The sequence below is a fragment of the Engystomops pustulosus genome, chromosome 2 (genome assembly GCF_040894005.1).
Source record: "Engystomops pustulosus chromosome 2, aEngPut4.maternal, whole genome shotgun sequence".
Classification (NCBI taxonomy): domain Eukaryota; kingdom Metazoa; phylum Chordata; class Amphibia; order Anura; family Leptodactylidae; genus Engystomops; species Engystomops pustulosus.
This window is the reverse complement of record NC_092412.1, coordinates 64,664,595-64,678,873: the sequence shown is the minus strand read 5'-3', so window position 1 is coordinate 64,678,873 and position 14,279 is coordinate 64,664,595. Positions and strand designations below refer to the sequence as shown.

Here is a 14,279-nt window from a genome sequence, read left to right as displayed (position 1 = left end):
ACTAGGATCACAGCAATCTCAAGATCATGCAAGTGACCGCTATGTGTTCATGTTGCACTTCCCACCCTTCTAATTACTAGGAATGAGAAGGTCCAGTTCACATCCAATAAGGCTTCAGCTATTTTGAGCCAAAACCTCAAGTGGTCCAACACAAAACGGGTGCAAATCTTTTCAGTGTTTTTGGCTTAAAATAACTGAAAACCTAACATTTATATGAACTGGTCTTAAGAAGTTCACTAGTTTCTTCAATTTACAAGGATTTCAATCACATGGGGTCTGCAGGATGTGGGTCAAGGAGGAAATTGTAATAAAATTACAAAATAACTCTTATACAGTTGGAATTCTGTTTTTTAGTGATGAACTACCCACCATGTGCACAACTGCTGCAGCCAACCACATTCCTTATCATTGATGTCTGTATATACAGGACTGCTAAGGCCAACGATTGGTTACAGTAGTCAAATGTGCAGGGATGGCACAGTCAAGGCAGGCCAGGGAGACCACTAGAGTTGAAAAGTTGCAGAAGTGGTGGAAACAGATTCAGTTTTGTTATTTTATCACATAAATATATGAAAAAATCCCTTAAATAGGGGTTGTCCTAAAAGAGCATGCTGAATAGCGCGACTGCCGAGGCTCCTACAAATCACAACAAAGGTCCAGGTCAGCAAAATGTAGGAAGCAGCAGGTTCTGTATGCACCTTTAGGGCAATTGCTCACATGGCGTTTGCATTGCATTTACAAACACAGAGTGACGTTTCTTCTACTGAAAAGCATCCGATCAGTAACCAGCACCCGGTGTTTTGCATATTCACAATGCAAAACACTGGGTGCTTGTTGCCGATTGCATGTGTTTCACAGGTGTTTGTAAAACACAAGGTAAACATCAGGGTGCGTTCACACGTGGCATTTCAGTCACTTCCAGAGATTGCCAAACTAAGCTATATCTGGCATAGCCATAGAGAAATAGTTAATCCTCTAAGCGCACCACTGGCATTCACCAAATTATAGCATGTCTTGTTAGGAAAACCCTAGTGAAAAGGAAAAAAAAAAATCACATGTTAACTACAGCACTTGATCAAACTGACATGAGGATAAAAAATATTTTGTAGAAAAAGCTCTCTCAAGGGCTTTCATTGTATCTATATGATAGGAAAAAGACGGAAGACCCAGTGCAGGGGATACAGAGTAACAAGGAGAACAGAAAGAAAACAAAATATATGAATCTGCAGCATGACTGCCATCACTGTATCAACTTCTTTGTATGATGTAAAGCAAACAGAAACATGTCGATTACTTTGCGTTCAAGGAATCTAGATTCATATTAATTTCTAGAACATGGCAAAAGACTACCCAAAGCAAAACCATTGTAGTGTCCAAGTTCCTCTGTATAAACCCTGGAGAGATGGGTAGTCCAATCCCCCATAGACTACATGCTCAGAGAAGTCCTCATCAGGTATCTTTGGTATGATGAGCAGATAATTTTTCTTTTTATTTAAAAAGGAAAATAAAAACAATAAAAAGTCAGTGATGTGTTAAAAGGATCTGCAAGGGAAGGCTTCTGTTGTCCCCACTGCAATCGAAGTAAAAACAAAATTCTGGAATAAAACCGAAAGAAGATGTTTAAAGCCCTTGACAGCTCGGCTCCTGTAAGTATACAGCAGTCTAACTTCATACCACTAGACACTTAAGAGTTTCAATAAAGCTGTGCATCTAATGTCTCCAGACACCAGACTTCACAGCGAGAGTTTGGATGGATGGCGGCTGCTCATCTCTGTACAGGGCGCCTCATTTTCTTCTTTCTCTTGGTCTTTGTTTCATTCTTGGGTGCAGAGTCAGGTTTAGATGGAGCAGGAGGAGACTGAGCTCCATGTGGTTGTGGCTGCTGGGGAGGTGTGAAGATGTTTCCATTGGGCATCTGGCCGGGAGAGCCTTGGAATATCCTGCTCAAGAGATTCTGCAAGTCAGCAACAGAGGTGGGATTGCTTTCTGATGGCGCTCTACAGTGAAAGATAGAAGGTTCACATGAATGTCAGGAAATCAACAACTACGTCGTCTACCGGTATGACATGAAGTAGGTGTGGCTCTAAATAGCAATACACGAGAAGGACAGGTAGATTATAGCTTATACAGTACAGGCAGAACTTTGTAATGTATTTTATAAAGCAAAATGCGTCTTTCTCCACCCATTTCCCCTCCTGCATTTGCATTGATCACTGAATCGGTTGATCAAATCTGCAGTCGGGGTTGGGACACAGATTACAACTTCAGTACAATACTATAGACCTTTAGCTGATCGCAACAGGTCAGAGTAATCAAACCATTGAAGACCATGTGTATTGCTGGGGATGTAGGCGATAACAGTCAATCAGCCAACAACACTGAAAGTGGAATTAATGCATCAACTCCTGTGGCAGCGGCTTATTTGCAAATTAAATTAATATAATTAATAATTACCTCCCAGAGATCTGCCATCCTATAGAGACGAGTGGCCAGTTTTGGACAGTTTCATCTAGGATCTATTGGGGGTGGGGAACCTTTATAGGGATATGGTAACAGTTTTTACCTAACTAAACTACCAGAAATCTCAGGAATGGTATTAAAAAAAACCCACAGGTTATTTGGGACCCTACACCAACCACAAGTGATGATCTCCCTCCAGGCTCAAAGTGACTAATCTCTGCTCATTTTTACATGCCTTTAGAGGTAATTTTTGCTTAAGGGTTCTGCTAGTTAAGTGGTGTAAAAGCTGGAGACCTGTGCCATTTAAGCCATAATATATCACATAGAGGGAAGTAATGTATATGAGAAAAGCCTAACTTTGACAAAAGATTTCCAAAACCCCAAGCAAAATTGTGTACTTCCATTCCTTCCCTATATATAGAGCTTGTATATCCCATTTCAACACGAGATTATTGCCTATCCATAAAGCGCCAATGAACGCAGTAAAACTAGTATTATTTCCATGGTCATGAAATATAAGAACAACATATTGAATAACAAAGGTTTTGGGTTTTTTTGAATACTAGGCAAATGTTGAAAAAAAATAGAAAAAACAAGAATGATTCATTTAAATTTGGTCATGAATCAGCCCAGAATGATGGATTTTCTAGTGAACTGCATTTAGTGATCTACTAGTTGCAGCATATGGGGGACATGACAGCTGCACAAGCCAAACAAGATTAAAACTAATTCATCTGCATTCATGTCAACAAAAAAAGGACTATTTACTACACAAAGTTATCAAGATTTAATACTTTTTCTTAACTTCCAGAAAGTATGGGAGCTATACTAAGCAAAGTGCACCACAAAAATGCCTGGACTGTGACTTCAGAGGATGGGGCTGTGGTCTAAATGTTTCCACTGTGCAAGCCAAGAGACGTGTAAAGTAAGACTAGACAGTGAAATAATGTAACAGATGTGTCATCCAGCATCAGATATTGTGAAGCAGCTTTAGACTGTATGGTCTAACTTTACACTGTGTAACTTTTATACATAATCTGAAAATCTGCTTGTGTTTTAGGGAAAATAAAAATGTCATGTTTAAGCTGTTTTCATCAACTTTTCCTCAAAAAACATAATCCAAACCTTTGTCGTCCTGTGTTTGTTGGATTTCTTGAACCAAATGAAATGTGATATGGAACCCGGTGAGTGTCTGGGGAGATTCCCACGCGCTGGCATCCCGCCCACTCTAAATGAGGAGAAAGGAGTGATGTTAACAGCCACCCTGTAATCGGCCTCAGCTATTATTACACAGAGAATAGACTAATAAACCAAAGGGAAATAATCAGCTGTAATATATCACAACGGCCTCAGGCTTTTTACCTGTTATATCAAACACTTTGCCCTGCATCATCGCAAAATAGGTGATCTTAAGCCCCAGCATACTTGATTCTGCCCAGAAGTCTCCCTCTTCGGCTGGATGCATTTTCCCACATTCAGCACAGTACCGGGCATTGGTCGAATCCCGGTCCATTTCAAATCTCCTGCATCAAATGGAAACAAAGTGGTCAGACACCATGTCATTGTGGGACATTTTACCTCAGTTTTTTATTTTCAAATGTTATTACAATACACTGACGGTTCCTTGCTAAACAGGCGCAGAACCATATAGAATAGCAGGAAAAAATGTAACCCAGCGTGTGTGACCAGGTATAGTTAAAACTCTGTCTTTATTGTAAATACATAGTCCATTCCATAAAAAACGCTTTATTCACATCAATAGCGTGCTACAGGCTACAGGTATAACCTAGCTGGGCCAACGCGTTTACAGTGTCATCACACAGTCCTACTCATGGCAATGAGCAAGAATGTTGGAGGACACTGGAAACGTGTCACACACGCTTGATACAATTTTCTTCCTGCTATTAAGTAAAAGTGCACCTGGTCTGTGTGGGATTTGTGAAGCAGTATCGGGTGAGCCAAGAAGTTTTCTCTTCCAATATCTAACCAGTAACACTATATGGTTAGCAGTGGCTGTGCCCGTTATTACAAGTTTTGACCAATTCAAATGACTGCAATACCAGATACAGCCACTAATAAAATGACAGCACTATCCTGTTACAAGAGTCTTACCCCCACTGATTTAAAGAGATTTTTTGGGATTAGAAAATCCCTGGGTGGCCTGGTTAAGGCTTAAATACTATGTTAACCTGAATTTACCTGCATTGTATATGACCTAGTTAGAAGGGATGTAAAGGGATTTTAACAATTCCTGTATACAAAGATCTTGCACATGTGGTTAAAGCAGGAACCTAGTGACAGGATTAACTTTTCTTGTACACCATGTCTGCTATACGTATGTGCATAGGCACTGATGGAGCACAGGTAAGGAGGGATCGTAGAAGCTACTCAGGTGTGGAGTTGCCTTTTCTTCCGCTGGCCTCTGAAAAATGTACATATTAGCTAAAATTTAGCTTAGTATAGAAAGCAAAGCAGGGTTACCCAAAGATAGATTAGGGTTTAGTATTTTAATAGGAACCACCCATCTGATCTACCTTAAGGTAGTGTTCTGATGGGAGGTTTCCTACTAAAGACTAAGGTTTGACTTTAAAGAGCTTCTTCTGTCCAGTTTCGCACAAAACCCCAGCAGAACATGATAAAGTGTCTGTATTAAGGTTGCATGAATTTGATGTTATTGTGAAACTTTTGGATCCTTGTACTTTGAATGAATTGTACCTGTGCTTTCCCTGACACTTGCTGCACATCATGCTGTTCATTGCTTCTTTCAGATCATCTTGGAGCTTAGTGAGAAAGTCATTCATGGACTTGGCGAGCTCACTTTCAGACATTCGCTTCCTTGGGAGAAACAGATGTAGAGTCAGAAACCAGAGCAGGTTCGCTGGAAATCTTAAGCATAGTAGAATGTGCCCTTTACTTGCAATATAACTACATTTACCTAAATTAGCATATTAGCTGTCCAGTATGAAATGAAATACAAGTCCAGCATAAATGCAGTTGTTCCTAACATTACATTATTGTATGGTTTTGTCTAGCTCTCCACAGCCTCCTTAGAGAGAATTACAGATACATTTACTGAATGTAATTGTACGAATGTATGCAGTAAGTAGTAGTTTTAGATCTCATTAATGTCCCATTCTGTACAAAGCCATAACACCGTGACCACTAAAGGCTATGGGACTTTTAACTTTGCCTATGTAAAATTCATTTTATACTGAGCGGTCTCTTTCTTCTGCAGGATTTGTATGAAACCTTTAAAGGGAGTGGATCTAAATATATAGCAGAACACGTGGGCCATGAAACTCTATACTATGTAATTATACAGTTGGCTCTGCCGCTTACATGGAACATAAGAGTTTAAAGCCGACTTAAAAGTTCCTTTTAAATGGTTCACACGTCTCCTTCATGTGTCAATGGGGAGTCATATATACATGATAGTTTTGTAGGTTCTTCCAACTTTTCTGTAAAGTGTATGGGCAAATGAAAATTCTGATGTGAGTCACATACCACCACAACTATCTATGTAGATAGACAACAGTAACATCACAGTGACAAAGGACTCCCACTATAGGCTCAGTAATGTAGATGTCTGGCAAGTCCTCTCATCTCTGAACTTACAGTTCATACTCTTTTCTCTTATCCGGATTACTGACAGTATCCCATGCAGCACGTAAAACCTTAAAAGCTTCTTCTGCGCGAGGGTGATTGTTCTTGTCTGGATGAACCTGACCCAATAAAGAAAAATAAAATCTATATATGATTTGATATCAGCGCAGAGCAATCTGTAGGCACTAAATAAAGAATTATTATTAAAAAGAAAACCTGTTCAATTTAGGACCACCCCAGTGCCACATGTCTTCTCTACTGGTCTGTGATATCTTTCCCGCAGTGATGATTTGGTCTACATAAATGTGATCACTGCAGCCAATCACAAGTGACAATATCAGAACCTACAGCCCCTTAAACTGTAGTCATGTGGACGCATGTCAAGGACAAGACGACTGCCACCACCAGAGCACCAGTTTTTATAGTGTAACAGGGGATTTTTATTTATTTTTTTAAATTGGGAATTACGATTTTTAAATATTTATTAATATTTTGTGTATCTCTTTTTTATAGTTTATATGTCCCCCATGAGGTAATGTCCACAGATATATAACCCTTACAGGTGGTGTTAAGAGAGAAATAGTTAGTGGTTACCAAGGAATTGCCATTATTAAATAAAAAAAAAAAAAAAAAAAAAAAAGTGGGTATAAGCCCTGATAAATGCTCCCCATAAAATCTTCTCCAGCTTTCCAGTGGGGAACAATTATCACTTGCTCTACTATACTGCACAGCAGAATAATGGTCAGTGCTCTATTGGTGGGAATTATACAGCAGCAGTGGAAAGTACCCTGCAAAACTTTAAAGGAACAATAAGAAAAAAAAAATAGCCTGGAAAGGATATGCGTTTCCTTGCAGTATGCCAGAAGTTTTAATGATGTGAAACTGTTGAGCTAGAACTTTCTTTTGATAAATTATTATAGTGACATAACTTTATAGCGGGATCAGGCATAGCAGGGTCTGCATCAGAAGGAGAAATAGAGCAGACAGTGTCTAGGTCTGTCACTAAGGAGACTGTATTCAATTCAGGAGTAAGCACTGTAGAAGCACAATACATTACATAATACAGTTTTAGGCTATACGCACACAAACATTTTTTGTTGTTTATATTCCAAGTGCTATCAGGACGGGCTGGTCCTATTCCTCCCCGTATTTGCAGCTTAAACCTTTCCATAGAAGTCTATGAGAAAACAATGCACACAAATGTCCTCCTTGTGCCATGCATATGTGCAGTTGAAAGGTAACAATCCTGAAACGTCAAGAGGTTGGGACAAGCTAGTAATATTGTTTGTCAGATCTGCAAAACAGATTACATACTAGCTAGACACAGACCGGCAACAGATCACACACTGATCACATAAGGACCACAAAATCACCACGGGTCCATTGTGTGCAGCACTAGAATAGCACATGTTTGTGTGCCAGTAGCCTCAGAGAAAGCCAGAATCTCTGATGCAACCCTCATAATATATTTCTTTTATTTAGTCAATTTATAAAAGGTCAATAAACACCACGTGGGGGATGACAAGACCATCTGGAGCAGCAAGGTTTAATGTTGAGCATGATTATATTTTGTATTTTACCTAATTTATCAATTTTTCATTTTTTAGAGGAAATCTACCACTTCCTTTGTGGTAGATTTACTATTAACGCTGCTAGATAATAGTGTAGTAATAGCTCCTTCCTTTACTTTACTCAGAAGTGCTACAGGTGGCCAGTAATAGACAAAGCTGGAGAGGCACTTACATTTATGCAAATGCATGGCAAGAGTTAATAGCTTAAATAGTTAAAGAAAATCTCCCATCAAAATCCATCATGATAAACCAGGGACACTTACTAATAGATTCAGGCACTGTGGCTGTGGTAATCTTCTTACCGTCCTTCCAAAATCAACTTTTAGAATTATGCCAATGAGCTACAGCCACAAGGCCTCTGAAAGGCATTACCAGAGCAGCTCAACTCAATGCTGCAGATTCACAGGCTGTTACAGCATTTACCACTCCCTCTGTGTGCTAAAACTTCCTCTGCTGCAGTGAGATTACATCACTAAAGAGGCAGCGAAGTGCTGAGGGAGCAGAGGGCATGCTGAAGACAGTAAAACAGACTGCGAAGCTGGAGTACAGAGGGGACCTACTAACCTCCAGAAGGGTCCTTCGGGTTCATTAGGTAAATTTTAAACATTGATTTTAGAAGAAATGAGACCATATAACAAGATTACCAAAGTCACATTGATTTTGCGGGTAATTATCAGTTTAAATTAAAAAAAAAAAAAAAAAAACATTTACAATTGACACAAAGGTAAGTACTCACCAATACTGCCAACTGGCGATAAGCTTTTTTAAGCTCTACCTCAGTAGCTTCCATCTCTACTCCCAACACTTGAAACGGGTTTAAATCCTCCTCTGGAATATCAACCATAGAAAGCAAACGTTCCACTTCATGTCTGGGCTGGAAGCGGCCTCCTGTAGTAGGCGATCCCGCAGAGGACCATGAAGATGAATCTTTTTGTGTGGAAAACTTAGAAGGCCATAATTTCCCTGTCCATCTTCTGAGCAGACTGACTAAACGTTTACAGGTCCTGTTTTGTGTTACTAAGGCCCAGAGGGTGTAGAATTTAGCAGTAACCCAAGTTCTCCAGTTACTATCTTCTCCAATTCTGTCCACCGTTTTCTTGATATAGTGCCAACACATTCGAGCACAGCGCACGGAGAGCATAAGCAGCAGGAAGAGCAGAGCGCACAGCATCTTAAGCACACGTAATATCCATGATGCACAATAGCAAACCCAGACCCAAATATCCTTCGTGCGATATTTTATCCATACTGCAAAGGCCAATGATTGACTTTTTAAACTGCCTAAGTCATGAGCAGGTTGCCAGACCCTGATATACAAGAGCATGCCAAACGACTCCACATATTCACCAATCAACAACACCAAGTCAATAAGAACCTGAATACAATAATTGGAAAACTGAAGCAATGGCTGAGGAACAAGGGATCTGAGCTGGTGTCTCCCATCCCCATGACTTTTCTTGCGGCCTAGTTTGTGCTTGCCGCTAGAAGACAGTGCTTGTCGACCATCCTTTTTAGATTCGTCCCTGGAATTGTTCCGGGTTTTTCCTCTTCGACCTCTTCTTCCCCCAACTACTTTGAAAAAATCATCCTCTGCAAGTCGCCCAGAAAATTCATCTTCACCTCCTTCATCATCCAAAGACTGCTGCTGGTAGAGAGAAAAATGCTGGCAGTCCTGACTACAGTCGTGAGAGCTAATATCAGAGTATTTGCCACCAACTGCAGCATCACTAATACACCCACAACCAGAGTTGACAAGTGGTGGCGACTCTTGATCATCACAAGCTGCAGTTTTTCTTTGCTGTTTTGATTCATTGTGAAACTCAATTCTAATATTGTATCCAGACGCTTTACCAGAGAGGAATTCATTAGTCCACACATCTCCTGCCACTCCACAATTTTGTGGTTTCCCATCAGAATCGCGAAAGCTGCTGTTAGTAGGCACATGATTTCCCAACTCTTGTGTTGCCATGTCAGGGGAGTCGTTGCCATTGTGTTCACCTGTGTGTCTTACATCTTCACAAGTAGAACGGTTACAGACGTTTCCTGAACTGGATAGATGTGCACCATTCCTTTCATGCAAGTTACTGCAATATGGGTGCAATGGGGTGGCTAGCCCACGACTCTCCATCTTCTTCAGTCCCACCAAAGGGGCACAATAGATGCTAGGTTACTGCATTCATCGTTTTCCCTTTAACCTGCATGACAAACAAAATTCAGACATTAATTTCAGAAATAAATAAGCCCTAAAATAGTGCAACCTCTAACAGGCAAAATAGAGGCAGTGGGAGGAAATATACCTACATACAGATACGGCATATAGGCACCTCATGAATCCTGTGCTACTCCAGCACAATGGTTCCATTAGACGCCTTGAGTTTCTGCATGGATTATGTACTGCACATGGACACAGGAAGCCCGGATGGCAGAATTAATGTCAATTCATTTATGAGGTCAAATGTGCAGCACATCATTACTGCTTGAAGTAGAAATTGGCATAGACCACTAAAGTAGCAGGGATTAACAGGAGGAGAATTGCATTATTTTTTCCTGCTCCTTTTATCTTTTTTTTAAATAAACATTAAGGGTAAGACATCATGGACTACTTATTTATTAGTACATACAATATATGGACATATTCCGACAGTCATGATCCAGTCATTTCCATCTGCATAGGAATAGGAGGATACATGTTCACATGCCACAGTTAAAACAATCACAATCTGCACTGAAAAGAACTGCATTGAGTTTCTTCATTCACCAGGTGAAAGACGGTTGAGTTAAACACGTATGAAGCCGCTTGTACCTGTAAAATCATAAGCTGCACCAAAAAAAAGTTCTTTACTATGCAGATGTGATATAGTTTTAACTGCCACAACTGAATGCAGCCTAAGGTTACATATAGTTTATGACACAAGCATGCACACCTGCCCTTCCTATTCAGTCCCAGACAATTCAGAGGATTGTCTGCCCCTCTCACCTGCATGTTGGAGGTCTCAGACTACTGCTGTGGCTATGGGATAAGTGTTTATTACAACAGGAGATTTATTAGGCCATGATTACTATATTCTGGTGCCTTCTTTTGCTGGTCTTACCAACAGCCTTGAAGAAGATCTGCTCCAGGAAATAAATTCTTACTAACACATTCATATAACATGACTTGTTAACAAGTCTGGGATCCCCAGCACTCAGGGAATGGGACATGCTGTGTCGAGTAGCATCACTACTGTTTACCGATTGTCTGAAATGGTCATGTGCCAGTACAGTACGTGTTTGCTGTAGGCATATAAATCAGAATGGTGATTCACCAGAGAAGCACTAACTCTGGAACACTAGCGGAAATAAACAAATACGGTAATGGATAATTTATTTTTAACTCCTGAACATTTTATACCTTCGAACAGGATCAGATTATAAACTTGACAATTTAAGTATGGATTCCGTCAATCCCACTCTCCAGAACTATGGATTGAAACAAAGGCATGGGGAGAAGTCTGCTGTTGGTCTTCTGTCTTAAAGAATCCATCCACAGGATAATTTCACCAGATTAATTTTTCCATAATCACACACTGATTTTAAAGGGGTTTACCCATCAACTAATGTTAGGCCCTATCCACGGGATAGGGCCCAACTTGCTGATCAATGGGGGTCTCAGTGCCGAGACCCCCACAGATCGCGAAAACGAGGGGTCCGTCAGACTAATGGAGCAGATGTCCGCGCAAGACCGTTCAGCTACACTAATCTCTATGGAGCCAACGGAAATTGCCGAGCGCTGCACTCACCTATCTCTGTCAGCTCTATAGAGATTAATGGAACAGAAAAGTAACGCACAGCTGTCTGCTCCATTAGTCCGACGGACCCCTCAATTTCGCTATCTCTGGGGGTCTCAGCACTGAGACCCCCACTGTCAGCAAGTTAGGCTCTATTCCATGGATAGGGCCTAACCTTAGTTCGTGGGAAGACCCAGGTTGGCTGCAAGGACGTCAATCCCGCAAAATGTCGGTTGTGTGGGACGCACCCGAACTTAAAAAAGCAATCCCACTCATTTCTACCAGTCACCTCTGCTGACACATCTGTCTTGGCAAATACATAAATTGCCCATGAAATAAAAATTCTGGAGAATCATAAGACTTCATGCACACATATTTAGAATCGTAATTCAAGCATAGTGGTGAGGTGCTACTCCCAAACACATAGATGAGCATAGACCGAAATGCTTGCGTATGGCAATGTGCAACGCTTTTTTTTTGTTAAACAACGCAAAACGTGTTGCTTGTTCCCAAAGCAAACATTTAGGCGTCGCTTTGGGAGAAGCTCCTTCCCGATGCACATAAATTTGCATTTCTGAGAGCAATTCAAAAGTAATCGTGTGAACAGCGTCTAAAACTCCTATGAAAGTGTGTGTGTCCCACAAAAAGTTCAAACCACACCACACTTAGTCTACCATATAAACCATCCCCTTGACCGCTGGCGGATATACACAACCATTACTTTACATGCGTGTATTCGAAATTTGATGACTTGCTAAAAACTGGTTACCAAGGGCACTTTCTGACTGCAATTATCTGATATACATGGATTATATATTCATTGGGAGATATGAATTTTGATATTTTAACATTCTAAAGCCTCATTTACACGTAGAGAGGGGGGTGCTCATCCCTCTCCTTTCCAAAGGCTACTGAGAGCACAATATAAGGCCAAAAATAGGTCTTGTGGTCACCTGCTTAGTTTTCGGTGTGCTCACCGTGACTGGGTGTAATAGACCTCTATGAGAGCTGTGGAGGCAATTTTTGTGTCCAGATCATAGCCCCCAATATGGTCGTATAAATTGAGTCTAATAAAGATTTGTTTAGAATGTTAATCTTTTGCTATTAGTCTCCTACAGGTTGTACCGCTTATCTTCAACACAATTGGTGTCTGTTAAAACAAGAGGTTTTACAGAAAATCTGCAGCAGAAACTTGGGGCTGAATCCTGTCTTTCTACCATGAACTTGCTGTTAGTCTATGGAAGTGACGTGTCTGGCCGCCTGGCTACAGGATGCACAATACACACAATAGTTGTTACATCACATCAGCTATTTTATGGTTTTCATGCACATGTCAGCACGGAGTGCACAATGATTCTCTGGCAGCAGTGGGAAAACATTTTCTATTAAGGGCAGAGCCCCCAGACCCTTAAAGCGATGGTTACAGTACTAGAAGTCCCTCTCTATGGACACGGCGGACATGCACGCTCAGCAATATGTCCTATGCCTCACAGCAGCGCCTGTGTGCTATGTGTATGACAGGCCGGGGTGGGTGACATATGGATGGGTGGGACACCCGGAGAGTGTGCACGTAACACCCTTACCAGCCGGGCGGCTCCGGAGAAGGGGCAGCTCCCCCGCTGGCTACACTCTGCACGGGTCACCGGTTACAGCCCCGGGAGCTCCGAGCCGCTGCAACAAGCGGACACTCGCTGCCCAACATCACTTCCGGGACTGACGTAGTGAAACCGTCAACGTGCGGGTGACGTCATCACGCCTCAGCGACTTCAACTGTGTGAGAGGAAGAGCAGCGCAGGAAAGTCTCAACAGCTGCTGTGTCATGTCTGGCGGCGGCCCGGAGGTGGAGGCTGGAGGAGACATGTCACCTGAGAAGCACCTGCTGATCATCACAGTACACTTACCTCACAACTTTTACAGTGGAGAAAGATGGACACAAGTTAGGGCGTGCATAGCCCTCCTAGCATACCCCCCCCACATTGTGTCCCATAGCTCCCTCTCACACTATGCCCCCAGGAGCTCCCCTTCTTATTCTGCCTCCTTATCCCCAGCAGCTCTCTTTCATATTATGGCCCCAGCAACTACTCCTCACATTGTGGCCCCCTGATAGAGTGCTCCCCTTCTTATTATGCCCCCAGCATGTCATGCACCCCTCAGCCCCCTCTCATATTATGCCCCCAAGAGCTCCCCTTTTATTATTCACTGCACGCGGCTGTTCCTCACATTGTGGCCCTGATAATGTGCCCCCCCCCCCCCAGTTCCCTCTGTTAGTGAGCTCTTCCTCATAGTGTGTCCACAGAAGTTCCCCTCCATATTATACTCAACCAGAAGCTCTTCCTCATATCATACCCTTTAACATACCCCCAGCCCCCTCCCCCCCTTAGGGTACAAGCAGCGCCTCTCTCTCCTGCAAAGGCGTATACTGGCAATGGCTGTTCAGCCTATCAGTGCTCACATACAACCTTATAGCCCAGCATGCCCTGCTCCCCAGCCCCTGAGCAAAGGGTCCTGGTTTGCTAGTGCTGCTTTTCGGTGTGTTCTCCTTTTGACCCTCTGTGTGTGACCCCCCCGCTTGTTTCTGACTCTGTTCCTGTGCTACCTGGTTTACGACCCTGGCTTGTACCTTGACCTGCGCTGCCTGTCGTGACCCTCTGCATGTCTCTTGAAGGCCTCCTGCCTCGACTTCGGACTGCCTACTTCACCTCACTTTGCTTGACCCCTTGGTACAACGTACCGGTGTCTCTGTGCCCGGTTGGCCAGCTGCTATCATCACTGGGACCACCACAAGTGGAAGCGGCCTTGCAACCTCTCTGCTATGAAGTCCAGATCCCTGTACAGGGGTAAAAGGGTGAATACTGGAGAGGTCCAGAGATAATGCCCT

At 42.2% G+C, this 14,279-nt stretch overlaps 1 protein-coding gene across 1 annotated transcript; it reads right to left on the bottom strand.

Annotated features, from left to right (window-relative positions):
* Positions 1-284: 284 nt before the first annotated feature.
* Positions 285-13,179, bottom strand: DNAJC14 (DnaJ heat shock protein family (Hsp40) member C14). Its single transcript, XM_072135035.1, has 7 exons — positions 12,985-13,179; positions 8,371-9,829; positions 6,076-6,182; positions 5,176-5,295; positions 3,823-3,983; positions 3,586-3,688; positions 285-1,997 (listed from the first exon to the last, which is right to left on the bottom strand). The coding sequence occupies exons 2-7, from the start codon at positions 9,760-9,762 to the stop codon at positions 1,766-1,768; spliced, it is 2,115 nt and encodes a 704-aa protein (XP_071991136.1). The 5' UTR covers positions 9,763-9,829; positions 12,985-13,179; the 3' UTR covers positions 285-1,765.
* Positions 13,180-14,279: the final 1,100 nt, after the last annotated feature.

Excerpts from the sequence above, each read along its gene's own strand:
- DNAJC14 (XM_072135035.1), bottom strand. The coding sequence starts at position 9,762 with ATGGAGAGTCGTGGGCTAGCCACCCCATTGCACCCATATTGCAGTAAC. Across the intron at positions 3,984-5,175 it reads AAGTGTCAGGGAAAGCACAG|GAGATTTGAAATGGACCGGG; the intron begins GTACAATTCATT and ends CATTTGATGCAG. Across the intron at positions 3,689-3,822 it reads CAAAGTGTTTGATATAACAG|AGTGGGCGGGATGCCAGCGC; the intron begins GTAAAAAGCCTG and ends CTCCTCATTTAG.